The 23,373-nt window shown below is 42.5% G+C and overlaps 2 protein-coding genes across 2 annotated transcripts; both read right to left on the reverse strand.

Annotated features, from left to right (window-relative positions):
- Nucleotides 1-560: 560 nt before the first annotated feature.
- Nucleotides 561-9,849, reverse strand: LOC133131313 (cell surface A33 antigen-like). Its single transcript, XM_061246618.1, has 5 exons — nt 9,798-9,849; nt 7,514-7,572; nt 3,683-4,036; nt 3,025-3,339; nt 561-2,859 (listed from the first exon to the last, which is right to left on the reverse strand). Exons 2-5 carry the CDS (start codon nt 7,554-7,556, stop codon nt 2,369-2,371), a joined length of 1,203 nt encoding a protein of 400 aa, XP_061102602.1. The 5' UTR covers nt 7,557-7,572; nt 9,798-9,849; the 3' UTR covers nt 561-2,368.
- A 6,047-nt stretch (nt 9,850-15,896) lies between these two features.
- LOC133131642 (uncharacterized) lies at nt 15,897-23,126 on the reverse strand. The gene is made up of 5 exons (XM_061247030.1): nt 23,016-23,126; nt 21,412-21,470; nt 19,796-20,149; nt 19,147-19,461; nt 15,897-18,981 (listed from the first exon to the last, which is right to left on the reverse strand). The coding sequence occupies exons 2-5, from the start codon at nt 21,452-21,454 to the stop codon at nt 18,404-18,406; spliced, it is 1,290 nt and encodes a 429-aa protein (XP_061103014.1). The 5' UTR covers nt 21,455-21,470; nt 23,016-23,126; the 3' UTR covers nt 15,897-18,403.
- Nucleotides 23,127-23,373: the final 247 nt, after the last annotated feature.

Below are 23,373 nucleotides of genomic sequence, written 5' to 3' on the forward strand. Positions count from 1 at the left end.
CAGGCAAACCCGACCCCCACTGAAAACCCTAACACCCAAGTTTCAAAAGCCAGGGACAGCACTGCTTCTCCGGGAAGATTCACTGATCGTCATGATCAGCTCAGAGCACACTGATTTGGGCAGTAATACTGTCCCCAGTAGTAGCGCTAAAGCCCCGATCTGTGGGTACGATAGCTGCTGGTATGCATTGCTGGTAGTCACTTCTTTGCCCAGAAGGACCGTAGTGGTAGACCAAACCGCTCTTTCCACCAGTGGAGAAGGATGCAGATCAAGGGTAAAGGATCCCACTCTCTGCATTTCCAGACCTCCTTACTCAGGGGCTTCTTGCTCAGGGGTCTTCGTGCTGGACCTTGTTCGAGGAAGCTGTCAAATGTTTGGTCCAACACCTGTCATCTGTAATAAATGTTGGTTTTTGAGATAACCTTTGAGCTAGGTGACTCTTATACAGGTTTAATAAAGGTGTGTTTTGCATATTCAGTATCAATGAAGAGAAATGCAAGAAATCTAAGTGCCAAAAGACTTCAGCTGTCTCTTGAAATTGTAAAATTCAATCAGTAAAATTAGGCATGGCAAGTTTATTTATATAGCACACTTTTAAAATATTACAATTAGACAACTTCGCTTAGATGCATGTACAGCAGTGTATATCATCTTGCCAGTCAGCAAAATCAAGTGTCGGTCCGTCAACTGGATAGTTTGAAACCCGAATTTAAGGACTATAAACACAAGCAGAGGTAGAGTCAACATGTCAGTGAGCTTTCGTCAATCACAGGAAGGGATTTACAATGGTCTTGTAACAATGTTTTAACACAAAAATCTTACCTATTGTAGCTTTAAGCTATTATCTGAAATTGTGTACCTAGTAGTCTTACTAGACTGTCAGGAGTATATCATGGCTATACATTCAATTCAAATTCAAATCAAAGTTTATTTGTCATCATACAGGTGCAATGTGCAGTGAAATCTGGAGGCAAAGGCAGTACGTAGGACACCCGGGACAGCCTGGCCTCTGTAAATAGTTTGAAATAGCAGTCCATTTCAGATGACGAGTGTACAACAATTAATGACTCATTATTATTATTATTACCATTGTCATTAAAGCCCTAAATGAACTGTGGCTCACACAGCTTCTTCAGTTTTGCCTGGAGGGGGGCAATCATTGGTCAGGTAGGGTGGTGGTGGTGTTCTCCTCTTCACTCAGAACTGTTGTTGCCACGTTGGGAGGGGCCACCAGTTTGAGAATGAGGCAATCTTCCGCACTCTTACCAGCTCTAGCTGAACCAGTCACTTGCAGTGCTTTGTGATAGGCAAGGTTTACGCTGTGGACAATTTATATGATGTGTGTGTGTGCGTGCGTGTGTGTGTGTGTGTGTGTCTGTGGTGGCTTTTTTTAATGCTCCTGGTCATGCTGAGAGACCGAGGGAGACGGGGCTCACTAGCACCACTGCGGTAGGTTCCAGTATAGGTCATTCAGACCCGTTTTCAATGTAAACTCAATGGTACAATTGCGGTAAAACTACAAAGTCAATAGTGCAGTCTCTGGCTCCAAATGTACAATATGGCGGTGCCGGCAACCTTCATTTCCTGAGCTTTTCAGAAGACGATGGTAAGTCAGTGGCTGACGTAACAGGCACTTGGTCCACTTGGTCCAGATGAACAAGTCGTTCAGCCATCTGGAGTTAAGGCTACTCACTCTGCACTGTAGCTCACTCACTCACTCTGATTGTACATTTATATTGCGCCTTTATCCAAAGCACTGTACAATCAATGCTTCTCATTCACCCATTCATACCCACATTCACACACCAACGGCGATTGGCTGCCATGCAAGGCATCAACCAGCTCGTCAGGAGCATTTAGGGGTTAGGTGTATTGCTCAGGGACACTTCAACACACCCACGGTAGCAACCCTCCGACTGCCAGACGACTGCTCTTACTGCCTCAGCCAATGTCACCCCATAACATGACTTAATATAACATAAGGGCATAGCGAGAACCGGCCATTCAGCCCAGCAGTGCTTGCCTTTTCCTACCCCAAAGCGGTTCTACAGCATAGTTTGCCTAAAAGCTAAATAGAATCTAACATCGTATCTAGCCTGGTCTTGAAAACCCCCAGTGTTTCTGCCTCCATTACATGTACTAAACGGTGAGGCTGCACATCTTGTATACTGCAGCGGTTTTGTAGAGATTTCCAGCAGGTTTATTTGGTGCAGAATCTGAAGTATTTTCACACTTTGGATTTAAGGCTGACACATGAAATAGCAGGTCCTCCATTTTCATAAAGGCAGGAGGTGTCCCTTTAAGTTGCATCAGAGGTGAAGAGGAGATGTAGGTGGTTACTTGTTACACTGCTCCTGTTCAGCTCTCTTTAGCAGTTGAATTGACTCCGGAGACTGTTTTTGTCCTGTAGTGGTGGTGAGTCATCTTTGTTCCTCTGCCAGCAGCTCAGGAAAGAGCCACAAATGTTGATTTTCCTTACATATACATATGCTCCTACTCCTGCTGCTAGTAAAATAAAAAATAATAAAGTAGATATTAAGTCAAATACATATGTTTGACTATTAACTGAAGGTATTATGTTGACTTTGTATGCACGGCTGATCACACAGTTCTCTAAGAAGGTCACTGTGTAAGTTCCCACATCGTCTGATGTCACATTCAGCATCGTGAGAGTGTTGCTCTTCCATTCCATCCTGTTCTTGTACTTTGGTTCACATCTAAGCTCCGTGTCCGTGGAACACAGTGACACTTTGGGGAATGTTCCACCCTTAGAGAAAGTCACCTTCACTGGTTTTTCAGGTAAACTGAGGGAGAAAGGCTTCCCAAGGCTGAGACTGACTGATTGGAAGTGTTCATAATCTGAGGACAGAAAACATAATATTAATTACACTTATCAGAGCCCAAATAGTAATCCCAAAAGCAGTCTGTTTATCAATCACACTGACAAGTTATCAAATTATTTTTAAAAACGTGGTTGCAGCCTGCAAAAAAAAGTTAAATAACAAGCTTGAATGGATATATTACCTTTAAGTTCCAGAAGGACTGAAGTTACATTGTGCTTCTGGTCGGTGGAGCACTGATAAACTCCTGAGTCACACAGACCCGTAACGCTCAAGGACAAAGAGAAGTTGCCATCTTTCCAGTCAGGAGACACAAAGACCCTTCCCTCGTACTTTGGGCCATAGGTGAGCCCCTCTGAGCTGATCTTCAGCACCAGGTCACCTCCTCTTTCCCACTTAACAAAGAGTTTGTCTGGCTCATATTTGTTAACACCACCATAGCAGGGCAAAGTCACCGAGTCGTTAACAGCAACAGAGAGAGACCTAGAAAAGCGGGGTGCTGCAAGCGTGAGAGAGGGAGAGAGAGAGAGAGAGAGAGAGAGAGAGAGAGAGAGAACGAACAGTTCATTACTATTTTGTATGTTTCTTGTTGCCATGGCAATATTTAAAGTGTATTTCCTGCCAATTGAAACATTGAGACCCAAGAGAGAGCAGGAGAGCGTGAGAGAGAGAGGGGTGAGAGAGAGAGGGAGAGAGAGAGAAAGATGGGAGAGAGATGGGAGGTGAGTATAGAGGAGGAGAGAAAGGAGAAAAATACAGCTGATTTAATTTACTCATATTTTTTGTTTTGTTCACTGATATTCTTTCAGTCAAACATGAAACAAAAATTGCAGCTCACTTACGTAAAACTTTGAGTTGCACATCCTTGAGATAATCCTTATTCACCACGCACTCGTATTTGCCCTCATCGCTGGACTTAACGGAGCTGATATCAATGGAGAAGTCTCGACGCAGAATCCTCTCTTTGGGGAACGTAACTCTACCACTGAAGTGAGAGCCCACAACAACAAGTTCCCCACCAGAGTAGTGAGCCACTGTGTTCTGGTCAGTCTTCCACAGGACGTCCAGCTGATCGTCAGGGAGACGGCGTGCAGAGCCATCACAGGGGAGAGTGACAGAGTCTCCAAACCTCCCTTCAACAATGGAAAGGGATGAATCTGTAGCTGAGAGCACTGGAGGAGAGACTGATGGAATGACTGAGAGAGAGAGAGGGGGGAGAGAGAGAGAGGGGGGACGGAGAGAGAGAGAGGGGGGAGTGAGGGGGGGAGAGAGAGAGCGAGAGGATGGGGGAGAGAGACAAATATTTCTGTATGAGCAGTAATATGGGGGAAATACTCAAGACAGGCAAGCAATCACAGATTGGATGACTAATTTCAACATGGGTGAGAGCTGGTTCTGTCAGACACCCCATTGACTTTACAGTGGTTCCCATTTAATTTGTGTGTGTGTGTGTGTGTGTGCGTGCATGTAAGTGTGTGAAAAGTGCTGAGTAAATTTAAATGTATGTGTTATATGTGTATAGCCACTGAAAAACTGACTGCATCATTGTTTCAAATTACAGTTTTTTACAATCGTTTTCACACTTGTCTCAATACCATGTCCACTTTTCCACAACTCTTCACACAGTGTGCTTTTGAAACACGCACTTGAGCACATCAGTTAACCTTTGGTGCAAAATGCACTTCAACCACCAAAACACTTAATATTTCACCCAAAAGTGACTCATGCTGCCATAACTATAGCATATGCTTTCTCCCATAAGACTACTTTGTCACTCAATGTTCAATGAACTGCAAAACACAAACAACATGGAGCATTGCTAAATACATATATTATGTGTTTCCCTTTCCTCTATTTTTGCATCCACAAATATTTCAAGCCAAGCAGCTAAAGAAACTTTTGATCTGTTGGTTTGCCTCTTATAATAGATGTCATGACTGAGTGTGGGAAATGTACAGTAAACTGTAAATGAATGAATGTTTTACTATATTGGAAACCCAGAATAACAATTTTTACTGTGTAATGTAAAACAATATATGATAAAGAAACAAATCACAAAAGCAACAGTATTCTTCAGAGGGTTTACAGTATTTTGAGGTTTGTTCTCAAAGTGCAATATACTGTAATTCAGAAAAGGAAAATACAATACAATCAATTACTCAAAATACATTACAATCAATAACAAATACATACCAAATAGCAATATTTCCACTATATACAGTAATTTGCACATATATTGTCTGCCTATCAGTATCAGAAGTCTACTGTTGGCCTGGCCCATCCATCCTGTCCTCTGCATTTGGCTAAACATTTTCATCAACATCACTCCGAATGTTATCTCTTGCTATACACCGAGGAAAACATCTTTTTGCGCGCCTTATCCAGCCCTGGATGTGTTCCACTGTTATGTCATACACCCAGCAGCCATTGCATCTAGAAGTGTTCATGTGGGTGGTGGTCCTAAACCTTCACAGATACCTTCATAAACTTCATATTGGTACCTGAGTTTCTTGACACCCTCAGAGTTCCTGTCAAAGGGGACAGTGTACAACTGTTTCATCCTGATCTGATGTTTCTGTAACACTCTTGAAATGGTTGTAGTGCTTACACTGTCAATGTTTGGAAATATGTTCTTGTCTGCGATTATGCTGTTGCGTATTTCTCTTAGCCTGATGCTGTTGTTGACAATGACCATCCCAACTATTGTATCCTCCTGTTGAGGTGTAAACATTCTTCCCCTTCCCCCTGGGTGACTGTGTGAGGTAACCGCTGGGTCCTGTAGTGAGTCAAAGACAAATGTGCACTGATACATCTGCTTTTTCTGGAGACTTCTCAAATCCCAGTACTGCTGTAATATACACATCAATTGAACTCCTTCAGTCAGAATGCTGTAAATACTGTATAGTACTTGTTGGTTTGCCTGAAAATCCTCACTATTGAAGCGACTGTGGATCTAGGCAAGTTTGGTTGAACCCTCAACCTGATTCCCTCAGGGACAGACCATGATTTACCACATGATCAATGACTGTGGCTCTGATTTCACCAGACACAACTGTTCTTGCTCTTCCACGATGTCTTCTTCCTCTACCTCTGGCTGCATCCATTTTGCCCACCAAGGCTAAAGAATGCAAATGCCAATCCAAAGGTGGCCCCTTTTGTATATGTGGTAACGGGGCACAAACAACAAACACCTGGGTAGGTTGTTCACTGAAATGACAGCCAGGTGTTTCAACAGTACATATACAGCAGTAATAGTGGAAAAATCTCTTCAGTGACAACTACATCTATATTTACCCTATATACATGCACATTTCAATGCAAGTATGATCACTTTTGTATAGATGGTAACAAGGCTGCAAACAAAAAAAATGAATAAACTGAATAAACTTTCTGCTCAAATCAGAATGATCTGTCTTACGTATTTCAAGCATATAGTTTCATTTTTCTGCCAAAATGCAGCATATTTCCTTCCACAATGATCAGAATTGTATTGGGTTTTGAACTGAAAGTTAACTGTTTTGAACAGAGTATCTAAATGTCTGCAAAATTTGCTGTATTTGTACAAACATTTGCTGGTAGTGAACACTGACTGAGAGAGGTATTCATGAATTTTGGAAGAAGTGGTGATTGAATGCCTTTAGTATGAAAGCAATGCAAAAATATCCACAGTTTAGTTCACATAGTCTAATGATATGGTGAATGTGTTAAGTGTTTTGAAAAAGTGGACATGGTATTGAGACAAGAGTGAAAACGATTGTAAAAAACTGTAATTACATTTTAATTTAAAGGTACAATAGGTCATTTTGAGCTTCTAACGGTCAAGAGAGGAATAGCAGCAACAAACACCTTCAAATCACAACACTGTTTATCCCACCCCTTCTCTGTAAATGCGCTGATGTTGAAACGCCATTGGCTTTGGCAATTAGAACCAATTTCCAACCAATGAGCATGAATTATTGTACATTTATACAATCTTTTGGTACAGAGTGTCGGGGCGCCGACTTTATATTTTGAAACCCGAACTTAAGGACTATAAACACAGGCAAAGGGTGAGTGTCAGTGAGGTTTTTTTCAATGATCGGAAGGGATTTACATTGGTCTTGTAACTATGTTTTAACACAGAAATCGTACCTATTGTACTTTTCATATCAATTTGTTAAAATGTACAGAATTCTAATGAATATAGTAGTCAGAAATCTCAGAAACTGCTGATCTTCAGGGATTTTTACGCACACTAGTCTCTAGAATTTGCAAGGAATGGTGCAAAAAACTAAAGAAATCCAGTGAGCAGCAGTTCTGCAGACACTAACGTCTTGTAAATGAGAGACGTCAGAGGAGAATGACCAGACTGGTCAAAGCTGACAAGGTGACAGCAATGCAAATAACCACACATTACAACAGTGGTATGCAGAAGAGCATATCTGAACACATAACACATCATACCTCTAAGTGGATAGGCTAGAGCAGTAGAAGTCTAAAACGTTGAATAAATACCTAATAAAGTGCTCATTGAGTGTATGTTCCCTCAACATAGAGGTGCATCATGAATATAGTGCCTATTATTTTGACTGACAATTCCACAGTTAGCATGTCTTAAAAATAAGGCACAATAACTTTGCCTTTGCTGAAGAACAGTTAGAAATCCCACAGTTTAGAAGGCCAACAGTACTTACCGAGCAACAAGACGAGAATGAAGGAAATGACACCGACAGCCATCACACACGGCTGGCATCTGAAAAAAATCAAAAGTTTCGCTTTATAGATTACAGTTTTTTCCGATTACTTGCACACTTGTTCCGGAATTTGGCTCAAAACTCTAAACAAAAGCCAAATAAGACATAACACTTGGAGATTATCATCTCACTTCTACGGCAAAATTCATTCATTCATTCATTCATTCATTCATTCATTCTCCTAACCCGCTTATCCTGAATAGGGACACAGGGGAGCTGGAGCCTATCCCAGCATCCATTGGGCGAAAGGCAGGAATACACCCTGGACAGGTCGCCAGTCCATCGCAGGGCACACACACCATTCACTCACACACTCATACCTATGGGCAATTTAGACTCTCCAATCAGCCTAACCTGCAAGTCTTTGGACTGTGGGAGGAAACCCATGCAAACACAGGGAGAACATGCAAACTCCACAAAGAGAGACCCCGGCCGACGGGGATTCCAACCCAGGACCTCCTTGCTGTGAGGCGGCAGTGCTACCCACTGCACCATCCGTGCCGCCTGCAAAATGAAATTTTTCTATCAAAACCTAACAATTTTTGCAACAAAATGATACACACATGCACCATTTGAATTACTCTTTCAAAGCAGCAACAACACACTGATGTACTTTACACAAAACACTGCTGTCTATAGTACTTTGAATACCTTTTACATTTCCACATATAGGCTTCTGTGAACGATCTACTCACATTTCACTGAGCACAAAAATAGAAAGCCTTCACAGAAAAATATATACAGGTTTTTTTTTCTTTCATTGCAAGTTTTTACAACAACCCAACACAAAGAAAAGTAGAATTACAGTCCAGTAATCAATACAATATGTTACTGTAAACTCACAGAACCAAAAATAATGACATAGTATTGTAAGGGATGGGGTGGATGGTTTATGGATCCCGCCTTCTGTTAGGGTCTGGCCACATCACAAGCAGTGTCATCCCTGGCCAGGCACCAAGGCCAATATGCCCCCCAAAATGGCGCCTGCCTAGGTCACATGCGGCTTTGCCTGAATGTATCTATGCAGTGTCAAAAGGACACAATCTACTCCCATTACTGTATTAGAGTATAGTACAGTGAGACTTTCATCTAACGCAGTTTCTCTGAAATGGAACCCAGTAAAGCGGTTTCATTTGTAAGTCGGTGTTGACGCGATATGCGGCAGAGTGTGGATATACTGACACGGTTCATATTACAGAATGTTCTGTGATCTGCGATCATTTGCTCTCGCAGTTCCTATTCATGGGTGAACAGACGTTGCCTTCCACCCTCAGGAGGTCGTAACACAGTAACAAAACTCTATTACATGTACTTCACAGCACTATCCCTATTTTTTTGTTCACTGAGGAGCACAGACCTAATATTTTCGGACTATATTGTATTGTGCTGTGATGCAGAATGATGTGCAACAATTACATAGGTACAGTATACTATAGAAAGTTGAAGACATACCTGTTCTCCAGTCTCAATGTCCATATTATGGATGCTACTGTGTAGCGACTCAGGTTGGACTGGACGTTCAGGTGCGTTTTCCCAATGATTGCAAGATATTTCATTCATGACCGAAGTGTCTAATGCAAGAAACAGTGTGTAGTGTTTAGCAAGAAGAGAAAATGTGTTGTACTTTTTGTGCCCTTGTTTAAGGCATGGTTACAAACGTTAATGTTTTGGATGCTTATGTCTAAGCATTCGATTTTAGTCTGTAAATAGGGACCGGCGCACGCAACACATTAGCAGGTTACTGTGTGCTGTAGTCGAAATAACTGCATTTTACATTTTAATTAGGCTAACGTTACTTTCACTGAATTCTGAGGCTATAAAGGCCATTGATTGCATGACGTTCGTTCGAATTTCACATTATTTTCGACACGCGCAGTTCACCTGAGAATATTCGCCTGCAAATATTACCCGTATTGTTTTCCACAAAAGTACTAATTAGCCTAAGATTAAATCATTGGATTAAACTTTCCGTTCAATTACACAGTTTTCAATAACTGTCCGTTATAATCTAATATAATATGTTAAAATCGTCTAATTTAGGCCCATATAAAAACATAGTTGCTTCGTGGTAGCCTAACTCGGGACGCCATAAACCAGCACGAACCCTCCTGCCAGACCGCTGATTTTAAAAAAAGCCAGAACCACACTTACAGTACAAGGCGATTTGCTTCATTTAGATGCTCCTCCACATTTTAGCTAAAATCACCCGCGTCAATCCACTCACCTATAACTACGTGAAATGTTAAAGATGAGTTTTTCTTCCCCGGGGTAGTGTATGCTACTGAAGCAGTTGTAACTGTAATATTTTACTTTCGTTTAGATGTCCCTACTTGAACCAAAGCAGCTGCGCAGTGTCTCACAGTAACGCGGTAAATTCGGTAAATCTCACAGTAAATGCGCATATTCATTGCGGTTCACGCCTTTATAGAGTTGTGTTAAAATAAATAGCAGTACGTTAACAAAAAGTTAATGAAGTGAAAATATTTTTTAATAGCTTTTAGTTCAATATTTCAAATGTAGTGGAAACATTACACATTCAATTCCAAATCAAAGCATTAGCCAATTTTCGTTCGCCTCCACAGGCCGCTTGGCACCTCCCCCTCTCCGAACCTCCACCTCACGCTCACGACAACTGTCTGTTCTGGTGGTGGAACGAACTCCCCGTTGAGGTCAGAACTGTAGAATCTCTCCCCACCTTCAAGCGCAAACTGAAGACGCACCTCTTCAAGCAGCACTTCTCCCCATCCCTCCCTACTTCCCTGTGAACCTTAATTGTTGTCTTTGTGATTTACGTAGTGTTTCGGTATTTTTAGTTGGCTAGGTAAGCAGTATTTGGATAGTTAAGTTTGGTCACTTTTGCTTTGTTGTTTGTTAGTTTGTATATTTGTTGACAAAAAAAAAAAAATAATAATAATAATTTAAATGTACTTCCCTCTAGGGTCTTTCAGCGCACTTACCCCTGGTTATGGGTATGCACTTTGTACGTCGCTCTGGATAAGAACGTCTGCCAAATGCCAATAATGTAATGTAATGTAATTTTATCAAGTCTGCGTTATTCATTTACAGGAAGCAAAGGAAAAAAGTGACATTTCTCTTCAAACTGCATTAACTGAAGAAATTTTAAAAGATTTAACTTCACTTTAAATTATTGAATTAACAGTGCATCCGGAAAGTATTCACAGCGCTTCACTTTCCCCACATTTTGTTATGTTACGGCCTTATTGAGAAGGGTGCGTGGGGGTTGGACCCAAAATGCACGACTCAGAAACAATAGTTAAATAAAGTCCCGTTAGGGCTTTATTCGGGACGAGTCCCAGGAGCGTAGTCAACACAAGCAAAGTCCATACACGAAGATCCAGCCAAACAAATATAAAACAAACAAAAAGCACGGTGCCGAGGGAAGAGGCAATCTCGTAGTCGGTAGACGTGCAGGGAGGTCCGGTAGCAGGAGAGCGTCAGCGGGGCAGATGAACAGGCGGACGGCAGGCAGAGGCGTAGTCGTGGGCGAAGCGGTAGTCGAAACCATGAAACAATCAGCGGGGCAAAAGTACAAAAACGGTAGGCGAGGACGCAGTCAAAAAACAAACAGTGGTCAACAAAACAGAAATCAATGGACGATGGCCGATAACAAGCTTGGATCGTAACGTGTACACAAACAGTAGTAATGCTCAAGAGTTGCGTAGTTAGACTAGAGGCAGACAATTTCGCAGTGAACAGTAGCGCGACTGGGCTATAAATGCGGGTGTAGACAGGTGCAGACAATTAGTTAGAGCGTAGCAAGGAAATGGAAAACAGGTGCGATGGATGACAAGTTTAACAAGGAGATTAGTAATCGTTAGTAATAAACCTATCCTGCCCTAGCATTAGTAAATTAGTAAATGACATGCACGAGAAACGTAAGGTAACATGAACACATGATTAGTTTGTTAGTCTCTACCCAATCCTGATCTAGCGTTAGTAGTTTTAGTAAATAGACAAATGGAAACACTTAGGGAGTGAATGACAGAAAGAGAGAGAGAGAGAGAGAGAGAGAGAGAGAGAGAGAGAGAGAGAGAAAAGGCGGAACGCAAGGTTTGCGGAAAAACATGTAAAAGTGTATGCATAACAACGACCAGTTAACGTAACAATAAACATGCATCAAAACATAACACAAAGCGAAACTAAGACGATAATCACTCAACATAACCAGGTAATATAATCGTACGAAAACATAACTAGACATGACAAGAAAATAAATCGTAACGAGACATAACTAAACAACATGACGAACCTAGACAACATAATACATGATAAGACACTACGTGACTAAGACAACATAAATAAACATAAATAAACATAAAACATGGCGAGACAGACCTGAAACGTGACACTTATTCCAAAATGGAATAAATTCATTTTTTTCCTCAAAATTCTACATACAACACCCCATAATAACAACATGAAAGAAGTCTTTTTGAAATTTTTGCAAATTTATTGAAAATAAAAAACTAAGAAATCACATGTACATAAGTATTCACAGCCTTTGCCATGAAGCTCAAAATTGAGCTCAGGTGCATCCTGTTTCCACTGATCAACCTTGAGATGTTTCTACAGCTCAATTGGAGTCCACCTGTGGTAAATTCAGTTGATTGGACATGATTTGGAAAGGCACGCACCTGTCTATATAAGGTCCCACAGTTGACAGTGCATGTCAGAGCACAAACCAAGCATGAAGTCAAAGGAATTGTCTGTAGACCGCCGAGACAAATCTGGGGAAGGGTACAGAAAAAATTCTGCTGCTTTGAAGGTCCCAATGGTCACTCTGTAAGAGCTCCAGCATTCCTCTGTGGAGAGAGGAGAACCTTCCAGAAGGACAACCATCTCTGCAGCAATCCACCAATCAGGCCTGTATGGTACAGTGGCCAGACGGAAGCCACTCCTTAGTAAAAGGCACATGGCAGCCCACCTGGAGTTTGCCAAAAGGCACCTGAAGGACTCTCAGACTCCTGGTCTCCTGGTCTGGTTTGAAAGCACAGGGCTGTGAGCAGGGCAGGGAGGAGTGGGGTGGCAATTCTCTTCAGTGTAAGCAGAGACCTCCGTGACTTTTAGCCAGCTCCCGACAGCGCTTTTCTTTATCATTATTCCGATCCCGCTGGGCATTGGCTTTCCCTGTTTTAGAACTTTTTCCCCCGGCAAAGATTTACAGCCCCATCGCCGCTACGTGACAAACATGACCTCAAAATTCTCTGGTCTGATGAGACAAAGATTGAACTCTTTGGCGTGAATGCCAGGCGTCATGTTTTGAGGAAACCAGGCACCACTCATGACCTTGCCAATACCATCCCTACAGTGAAGCATGGTGGTGGCAGCATCATGCTGTGGGGATGTTTTTCAGCGGCAGGAACTGGGAGACTAGTCAGGATTGAGGGAAAGATGAATGCAGCAATGTAATCTATATCTGAGGACATTCTCCCTTTTCTCTCCTCTCTAATCAACACCTCCCTCTCTTCCGGCACCATGCCCTCTTCCCTGAAGAGGGCCAGAGTTACTACTCTTGACCCCTCTGCCCTGAACAACTACCGGCCTGTCTCTCTTCTTCCCTATCTCGCTAAAACCCTGGAACGGGCGGTCTGCTCCCAACTGTCCACTTATCTTCTCCAGAACAATCTCCATGACCCCAACCAGTCTGGCTTCAAGAGTGGCCACTCCACTGAAACCGCCCTGCTCGCGGTCACTGAGGCACTCCACTCTGCTAAAGCAAAATCCCTCTCCTCTGTCCTCATCTTCCTCGACCTGTCAGCCGCCTTCGATACAGTCAACCATGAGATTCTGCTCTCATCGCTGTCTGGGATGGGTGGCACAGGTTCTGCACTTGCTTGGTTTTTCTCCTACCTCTCTGGTCGCTCCTACCAGGTGACTTGGAGGGGCGCAGTCTCCGACCCTCAACCCCTACGAACTGGAGTCCCGCAGGGCTCGGTTCTTGGGCCTCTCCTCTTCTCGCTATACACCATGTCTCTTGGTTCTGTTATCTCTTCCCACGGCTTTTCTTATCACTCCTACGCTGATGACACCCAACTCTTCATTTCCTTCCCCCCCGACACCCAAATCACCACACAGATCTCTGCCTGCTTGGCTGATATCTCTGCGTGGATGACTTCCCATCACCTGAAGCTCAACCTTGCCAAAACTGAGCTTCTCTACATCCCTGCTAAGTCCTCTTCGTCAATCGACCTCTCATTGACTATTGAGGACTTTGTAGTTTCCTCCTCCCGTACGGCAAAGAATCTAGGGGTGACTCTTGATAACTGCCTCACCCTGGCTCCACAAGTATCCTCCACTGCCAGAACCTGCAGGTTCTTTCTGTATAATATACGCCGTATCCGTCATCTCCTGACTGAGAAAGCCACCCAGCTCCTAGTCCAGGCGCTCGTCATTTCCCGCCTGGATTACTGCAACTCCCTCCTAGCCGGTCTCCCAGCGTGTGCCATCAAGCCCCTCCAGCTGGTCCAGAATGCTGCAGCCCGCCTGATCACCAATCAGCCCAGGTCGGCTCATGTCACCCCGCTTCTCATTGGCCTCCACTGGCTTCCCATTGCCGCACGCATCCGTTTCAAGGCCCTAGTGTTGGCATTTCAGGCTGCTAAGGGGACTGCCCCACCTTACATACAATCCCTGATCACTCCCTACTCCCCAGCTAGACCACTCCGGTCTGCCAGCTCTGGTCGCCTTACGGTTCCCTCTCTACGTGCACCTGGCGGTCGAGCTGCACGTTCACGCCTGTTTTCCGTTCTGGTTCCTCAGTGGTGGAATGACCTGCCTACCACTGTCAGAACAGCAGAATCCCTCCCCCTATTTCGACGCAGACTCAAAACCCACCTTTTCAAACTCTACCTTAGTCCTCCCTCCTGATTTCCCCTGCCCCTCCTTTCTGATATCCCTATCCTTGTCTAACCCCCCCCCCCCCAAAAAAAAAAAAAAAAAAAAACTTCTGATGACAACTATGTTTAGAACAGCATTTCCTGTGTATTTTGCTAGTTTCTGGATGTGATGCTCTGACTTATGGTAGAACCTATGCACTTGTAAGTCGCTGTAAAAATGTAAATGTGAAGAGACATCCTGGATGAAAACCTGCTCCAGAGCACTCTTGACCTCTGACTGGGGCGACGGTTCATCTTTCAGCAGGACAACGACCCTAAGCACACAGACAAGATATCAAAGGAGTGGCTTCAGGACAACTTTGTCAATGTCCTTGAGTGGCCCAGACTTGAATCCAATTGAACATCTCTGGAGAGATCTGAAAATGGCTGTGCACTGACGCTCCCCATCCAACCTGATGGAGCTTGAGAGGTGCTGCAAAGAGGAATGGGCGAAACTGCCCAAAGATAGGTGTGCCAAGCTTGTGGCATCATATTCAAAAAGACTTGAGTCTGTAATTGCTGCCAAAGGTGCATCAACAAAGTATTGAGCAAAGGCTGTGAATACTTCTGTACATGCGATTTCTTAGTTTTTTATTTTTAATAAATGAGCAAAAAAATAAAATAAACATCTTTCATGTTGTCATTATGGGGTGTTGTGTGTAGAATTGAGGAAAAAAAAAGAATTTATTCCATTTGGGAATAAGGCTGTAACATAACAAAATGTGGGAAAAGTGAAGCGCTGTGAATACTTTCCGGATGCACTGTATATTCAGTTGCATAACCATTGTTTTTGATAACTGCTGCGCATTTGCGTTCCATCGAGTCAACCAACTTCTGGCACCTAGAAACAGGTATTTTAGCCCAGGATGAATTAACTACATTCCACAGTTCCTGTGAATTTTTGGGTTTTGCTTCAGAAACTGCATTTTTAATGTCACCTCACAAGTTTTCAATGGGGTTGAGGTTGGAGGATTGAGCTGGCCTCTCCATTACCTCAATCCTTTTTGTCTGGAACCAAGACGTTGCACGTTTACTCGTGTGTTTGCGTCTTGTTGAAACACCCATTTCAGCAGCTGGCAACATTTCTACGGCATATGGCAACATAATCTCTTCAAGTGAACATCAAACAAAAAGTAAGGAAATTTGTGTTTTGTAGATTATTTCTCTGTTGTAACAATGTGGCAATAAATTTTATATTGTTGGAAAGCCTGTTTATTTCCCTTTAAAATGGTGCCCCATTTGTAAGGAACATGCATTTGTGGGATGAGCAGCACAGCTGAGTATGTGGGTAGTGCTCATGTAAAATTTTCCAAATCTTCTCTGCCAATGCCAAACAGCTTATTCTGCTGTTGCTATTGACTCGTTTGGTGTTGTCTGGTGGATTGGATGATTTAAGTCTATCAGTAACAAGGAAGAAACAAGACATATTGGCAATTTTACAATTTATTCATTGAACAAACAGTCAGGAGCCTCAGTAGCGTGTGGAAGAACCATACACAGCCACAACAGCCTGGCACCTCCTCCTCATGCTGGTCACCAGCCTGGTCCCACACTGCTGTGGGATGGTATACCACTCCTCAACCAGGATTTGTCGCAAGTAAGGAAACATGGGTGTGTTGGTCACTCTAGCACGAACAGCACGCCCCAGCTGATCCCAGAAGTGTTCAATTGGGTTGAGGTCAGGACTGTTTGCAGGTCCTCCATTCTCTCTACTCCCGAATTCTGGAGGTAGTCTCTGATAAACCCCGCTCTGTGGGGGCAAGCGTTGTCATCTTGGAGGATGGAGTTCGGTCCCAGACTGTGGAGATATGGGACTGCCACTGGTTGCAGAATCTCATCTCGATATCTCTCTGCATTAAGATTGCTGAGATGAAATAAATAAGATAATGACAAGCCTCATTTTTCCAGTAATGGAGATGCCGCCCCACACCATCACACTGCCTCATTTACATTACCTTAAATATTATTTTACAGACGCTTTTATCCAAAGCAAAGTACAATATAGTACACATCAAGGTTTGTACACGTCAATATAGTACACATTTGCGACATTCAAATACACATAACAATGGCATTAAAACCTCTCTCTTTCATGCTTTAACCGCATGAAATACAATTCATATGTACAAAGCATACATATAAATAGTATTAATACAATAATAAGAAAATACTCATTATTATGGTACATTTAACCACATATAACAACAATAATAACAACAACCAAAAGATTATAAACAATAAGTATGTACACGTTTTTATTGTGGGTGGTCACTCACTGTCCCTCAGCTTATGACAGGCTGAAATGAATTTGGCCCCAATAGGGATCAGGGACAGATTACGTAACTCTCTCACACACAGAGTGGAGCTCTGCACTTTTCAGAAGGCCATGGTTAGTCAGTGGGTGATGGCACTTGGTCCATATTTTGGTCCATATTTTGGTCCATAGAGGCACTTGGTCCATATTTTGGTCCATACAGGCACTTGGTCCATATATTGGTCCATACAGGCACTTGGTCCATATTTTGGTCCATACAGGCACTTGGTCCATGTTTTTCTACAGACTATGATATCTACACAGAAATCTTGCAACAAAGCACCAATGTTCTTCCCTGTGTGTGTCTCATTAAATACTCTCGTCTGTAAAACGTGACTTTTAAGACACAAACATTGTGATAAACAATTCTGGGGAACAAGTCGTTCACCCATCTGGAGTTAAGGCTACTCACTCTGCACTGGATAGAGACTCCATAACTTTGAAGTCACTGAAGTGCTGTCTACTGAAACGACCGTCATCCTCAACCTATCGACTGTCTGAAACTGGCCTTTTCAGCAATGTTTTAAGGGCCCTTTTCCTCTCTGGGAGAGTGGCAGGAATACACTCTGGACAGGTTGCCAGGGTGCTCACTATATTCACTTACACATCACTCATACCTCGGGGCAATTTAGACTCTCCAATGAACCTATCCTGCATGTTGGACTGTGGGGGATCCCGGAACCTTCTTGCTATTGTAGAGTTATAGAGAATTGTGGGCGAGTGATCTTTGGAAGTACATTATATTAGTTATTTAGCTGATGCTTTTACCCAAAGTGACATACAGTTGATTAGACTCAAAGCAATGCGGGGGTTAAGGGCCTTGCTCAAGGGCCCGACAACTGTGCTAGTGTTATCATGGCTACAACAGGGCTTGAAACACTAACCTTCCAGGTCCCATTAATGTACCTCAGCCACTATGCTAACGCTACCAGCTTTGTAAATGTGTACCAAGGTTGAATGTACCGTCCATGTATTTCATAGCACAACATGCGAAATGATACATGCTTGGCATTTATATTGCACCTTTATCCAAAGCGCAGTACAATTGATGCTTCTCATTCACCCTTTCATACCCACATTCACACACCAACGGCAATTGGCTGCCACGCAAGGCACCAACCAGCTCCTCAGGAGCATTTAGGGGTTAGGTATATTGCTCAGGGACACTTCAACGCACTCAGGGTAGCAACCCTCTGATTGCCACACAACTGCTCGTACCGCCTCAGCCAATGTCACCACATAACATGACTTAACATAACATAAGGGCATGGCGAGAACCGGCCATTCAGCCCAGCAGGGCTTGCCTTTTCCTACCCCTCAGCATACCTACAGCATAGATTGCCTAAAAGCTAAATAGAATCTAACACCATATCTAGCCTGGTCTTGAAAACCCCCAGTGTTTCTGCCTCTACTACATGTACTAAACGGTGAGGCTGCACATCTTGTATACTGCAGCGGTTTTGTCGAGATTTCCGGCACGTTTTATTGGTGCAGAATCTGAAGTATTTTCACACTTTGGATTTAAGGCTGGCACATGAAATAGCAGGTCCTCCATTTTCATAAAGGCAGGAGGTGTCCCTTTAAGTTGCGTCAGAGGTGAAGAGGGGAAGTAGGTGGTTACTAGTTACACTGCTCCTGTTCAGCTCTCTTTAGCAGTTGAATTGACTCCGGAGACTGTTTTTGTCCTGTAGCATCTGATGTCCTGGCTGATTCTGGGTTCTTCTCTTGCGGTGGTGAGTCATCTTTGTTCCTCTGCCAGCAGCTCAGGAAAGAGCCACAAATGTAGATTGTTTGCTTTCTTTTCCTTATATATACTCCTACCACTCCTGCTGCTAGTAAAATTAAAATGGGAAGACATATTAATAAAGCAGATTTTAAGTTGAATACATATGCTTGACTATTAACTGAAGGTATTATGTTGACTTTGTATGCACGGCTGATCACACAGTTCTCTGAGAAGATCACTGTGTAAGTTCCCACATCGTCTGATGTCACATTCAGCATCGTGAGAGTGTTGCTCTTCCATTCCATCCTGTTCTTGTACTTTGGTTCACATCTAAGCTCCGTGTCCATGGAACACAGTGACACTTTGGGGAATGTTCCACCCTTAGAGAAGATCACATTCACTGGTTCTTCAGGTAGACTGAGGGAGAAAGGCTCCCCAAGGCTGAGACTGACTGATTTGAAGTGTTCATAATCTGAGGACAGAAAACATAATATTAATTACACTTATCAGAGCCCAAATAGTAATCCCAAAAGCAGTCTGTTTATCAATCACACTAACGAGTTATCAAATTATTTTCAAAAATGTGGTTGCAGCCTGCAAAAAAAAGTTAAATAACAAGCTTGAATAGATATATTACCTTTAAGGTCCAGAAGGACTGAAGTTACATTGTGCTTCTGGTCGGTGTTGCACTGATAAACTCCTGAGTCACACAGACCCGTAACGCTCAAGAACAAAGAAAAGTTGCCATCTTTCCAGTCAGGAGACACAAAGGCCCTTCCCTCGTACTTTGGGCCATAGGTGAGCCCCTCTGAGTTGATCTTCAGCACCGGGTCACCTCCTCTTTCCCACTTAACAAAGAGTTTGTCAGGCTCATATTTGTTAACACCACCATAGCAGGGCAAAGTCACCGAGTCGTTAACAGCAACAGAGAGAGGCCTAGAAAAGTGGGGTGCTGCAAGAGAGAGAGAGAGAGAGAAAGAGAGAGAGAGAAAGAACAGTTCATTACTATTTTGTATGTTTCTTGTTGCCATGGCAATATTTACGAAGTGTATTTCCTGCCAATTGAAACATTGAGAACCGAGAGAGAGCAGGAGAGCGTGAGAGAGAGAGAGGGGTGAGAGAGAGAGAGAGAGAGAGAGAAAGATGGGAGAGAGATGGGAGGTGAGTATAAGGGAGGAGAGAAAGGAGAAAAATACAGAACAGCTGATTTAATTTACTCATATTTTTTGTTTTGTTCACTGATATTCTTTCAGTCAAACATGAAACAAAAATTGCAGCTGACTTACGTAAAACTTTGAGTTGCACATCCTTGAGATAAACATTATTCACCACGCACTCGTATTTGTCCTCATCGCTGGACTTAATGGAGCCGATATCGATGGAGAAGTCTCGACGCAGAATCCTCTCTTTGGGGAACGTAACTCTACCACTGAAGTGAGAGCCTACAACAACAAGTTTCCCACCAGAGTAGTGAGCCACTGTGTTCTGGTCAGTCTTCCACAGGACGTCCAGCTGATCGTCAGGGAGATGGCGTGCAGAGCCATCACAGGGGAGAGTGACAGAGTCTCCAAACCTCCCTTTAACAATGGAAAGGGATGACTCTGTAGCTGAGAGCACTGGAGGAGAGACTGATGGAATGACTGAGAGAGAGAGAGGGGGAGGGAGAGAGAGAGAGGGGGTAGGGAGAGAGAGAGAGGGGGGGAGAGAGAGAGAGAGAGAGGGGGGAGTGAAGGGGGAGAGAGAGAGAGCGAGAGGGTGGGGGAGAGAGACAAGTATTTCTGTATGAGCAGTAATATGGGGGAAATCCTCAAGACAGGCAAGCAATCACAGATTGGATGACTAATTTCAACATGGGTGAGAGCTGGTTCTGTCAGACACCCCATTGACTTTACAGTGGTTCCCATTTAATTTGTGTGTGTGTGTGTGTGTGTGTGTGCATGCAAGTGTGTGAAAAGTGCTGAGTAAATTTAAATGTATGTGTTATATATGTATAGCCATTGAAAAACTGACTGCATCATTGTTTCAAATTAATTACATTTTAGTTTAAAGGTACAATAGGTCATTTTGAGCTTCTAACGGTCAAGAGAGGAATAGCAGCAACAAACACCTTCAAATCACAACACTGTTTATCCCACCCCTTCTCTGTAAATGCGCTGATGTTGAAACGCCATTGGCTTTGGCAATTAGAACCAATTTCCAACCAATGAGCATGAATTATTGTACATTTATACAATTTTGAAACCCGAACTTAAGGACTATGAACACAGGCAAAGGGTGAGTGTCAGTGAGGTTTTTTTCAATGATCGGAAGGGATTTACATTGGTCTTGTAACTATGTTTTAACACAGAATTCGTACCTATTGTAATTTTCATATCAATTTGTTAAAATGTACAGAATTCTAATGAATATAGTAGTCAGAAATCTCAGAAACTGCTGATCTTCAGGGATTTTTACGCACACTAGTCTCTAGAATTTGCAAAGAATGGTGCAAAAAACTAAAGAAATCCAGTGAGCAGCAGTTCTGCAGATACTAACGTCTTGTAAATGAGAGACGTCAGAGGAGAATGACCAGACTGGTCAAAGCTGACAAGAAGGTGACAGCAATGCAAATAACCACACATTACAACAGTGGTATGCAGAAGAGCATCTCTGAACACATAACACATCATACCTCTAAGTGGATAGGCTAGAGCAGTAGAAGTCTAAAACGTCGAATAAATACCTAATAAAGTGCTCACTGAGTGTATGTTCCCTCAACATAGAGGTGCATCATGAATATAGCGCATATTATTTTGACTGACAATTCCACGATTATCATGTCTTAAAAATAAGGCACAATAACTTTGCCTTCCCTGAAGAACAGTTTAGAAATCCCACAGTTTAGAAGGCCAACAGTACTTACCGAGCAACAAGACGAGAATGAAGGAAATGACACCGACAGCCATCACACACGGCTGGCATCTGAAAAAAATCAAAAGTTTCTCTTTATAGATTACAGTTTTTTCCGATTACTTGCACACTTGTTCCGGAATTTGGCTCAAAACTCTAAACAAAAGCCAAATAAGACACAACACTTGGAGATAAACATCTCACTTCTACGGCAAAATGAAATTCATTCATTCATTCATTCATTATCCTAACCCGCTTACCCTGAACAGGGTTACCGGGGAGCTGGAGCCTCCAGCATCCATTGGGCGAAATGCAGGAATACACCCTGGACAGGTCGCCAGTTCAACACACACCATCCACTCACACACTCATACCTACGAACAATTTAGACTCTCCAATCAGCCTAACCTGCAAGTCTTTGGACTGTGGGAGGAAACCCATGCAAACACAGGAAGAACATGCAAACTCCACACAGAGAGAGGATTCCAACCCAGGACCTCCTTGCTGTGAGGCGGCAGTGCTACCCACTGCACCATCCGTGCCGCCCGCAAAATGACATTTTTCAATCAAAACCTAACAATCCTTTTTCAAAATGGCATTTTTGCAACAAAATGATACACACATGCACAATTTCAATTACTCTTTCAAAGTAGCAACAACACACTGATGTACTTCACACAAAACACTGCTGTCTTTAGTACTTTGAATACCTTTTAAATTTCCTCATATAGGCTTCTGTGAAAGATCTACACACATTTCACTGAGCACAAAAATAGAAAGCCTTCACAGAAAAATATCTACAGCTTTTTTTTTTTTTTCATTGCAAGAAAAGTAGAATTACAGTCCAAGTACTCAATACAATATGTTACTGTAAACTCACAGAACCAAAAATAATGACATAGTATTGTAAGGGATGGGGTGGATGGTTTATGGATCCCGCCTTCTGTTAGGGTCTTCAGAATTGCAAACAAAGTGCAAAGCAGAAAATGTGTTTGTACTTTTGGTGCCCTTGTTTAAGGCATGGTTACAAAAGTTTTGGATGCTTATGTCTAAGCATTCGATTTTAGTGTGTAACCAATCGGAAAAAACTGTAAATAGGGACCGGCGCACCGAACACATTAGCAGGTTACTGTGTGCTGTAGTCGAAATAACTGCATTTTACATTTTAATTCGGCTAACGTTACTTTCACTGAATTCTGAGGCTATAAAAGCTATTGATTGCATGACGATCGTTTGAATTTCACATATTATTTTCAACACGCGCAGTTCACCTGAGAATATTCACCTGAAAATGTTAACTTCTCCGTATTGTTTTCAACAAAAGCCTTACATTAAATCATTTGATTAAACTTTCCGTTCAATTACAAAGTTTTCAATAACTGTCCGTTATAACATAATATAAAAAATATAAAAATGTATATGGTCTACTTTAGGCCCATATAAAAATATAGTTGCTTCCTGGTAGCCTAACTCGGGACGGCATAACCCAGCACGAACCCTCCTGCCAGACCGCTGATTTTTTAAAAAGCCAGAACCACACTTACAGTACAAGGCGATTTGCTTCATTTAGATGCCCCTCAACATTTTAGCTAAAATCACCCGCTTCAATCCACTCACCTATAACTGCGTGAAATGTTAACTCCTTAAAAGATGAGTTTTTCTTCCCCGGGGTAGTGTATGCTACTGAAGGAGTTGTAAATGTAGTATTTTACTTTCGTTTAGATGTGCCAACTGCGTAGTCGGTCTCACAGTGACGCCCGTCCCGGCGTAACAGTTGTGTTAAAATAAATAGCAGTGCGTTAAAAAAAATATTTGAAAATATAAAATATTTTTTTAATAGATTTTAGTTAAATATTTCAAATGTAGTGGAAATTACACATTTAATTCCAAATCAAAGCATTAACCAATTTTATCAAGTCTGCGTTATTCTTTTACAGGAAGCAAAGAAAAGGAAAAAAATGGCAGTGGCAACATT

This window comes from Conger conger, chromosome 6, assembly GCF_963514075.1.
Source record: "Conger conger chromosome 6, fConCon1.1, whole genome shotgun sequence".
Classification (NCBI taxonomy): Eukaryota; Metazoa; Chordata; class Actinopteri; order Anguilliformes; family Congridae; genus Conger; species Conger conger.

What these genes read in the sequence shown, in the direction of transcription:
- LOC133131313 (XM_061246618.1), bottom strand. Translation starts at nt 7,556, where the DNA reads ATGGCTGTCGGTGTCATTTCCTTCATTCTCGTCTTGTTGCTCG. An exon ending in CATTCTCGTCTTGTTGCTCG is followed by an intron (nt 4,037 to 7,513) that starts GTAAGTACTGTT and finishes TCTCTCTCTCAG; the next exon opens with TCATTCCATCAGTCTCTCCT. An exon ending in AGTCCTTCTGGAACTTAAAG is followed by an intron (nt 2,860 to 3,024) that starts GTAATATATCCA and finishes TTCTGTCCTCAG; the next exon opens with ATTATGAACACTTCCAATCA.
- LOC133131642 (XM_061247030.1), bottom strand. Translation starts at nt 21,454, where the DNA reads ATGGCTGTCGGTGTCATTTCCTTCATTCTCGTCTTGTTGCTCG. An exon ending in TGTGCAACTCAAAGTTTTAC is followed by an intron (nt 19,462 to 19,795) that starts GTAAGTCAGCTG and finishes TCTCTCTTGCAG; the next exon opens with CACCCCACTTTTCTAGGCCT. An exon ending in AGTCCTTCTGGACCTTAAAG is followed by an intron (nt 18,982 to 19,146) that starts GTAATATATCTA and finishes TTCTGTCCTCAG; the next exon opens with ATTATGAACACTTCAAATCA.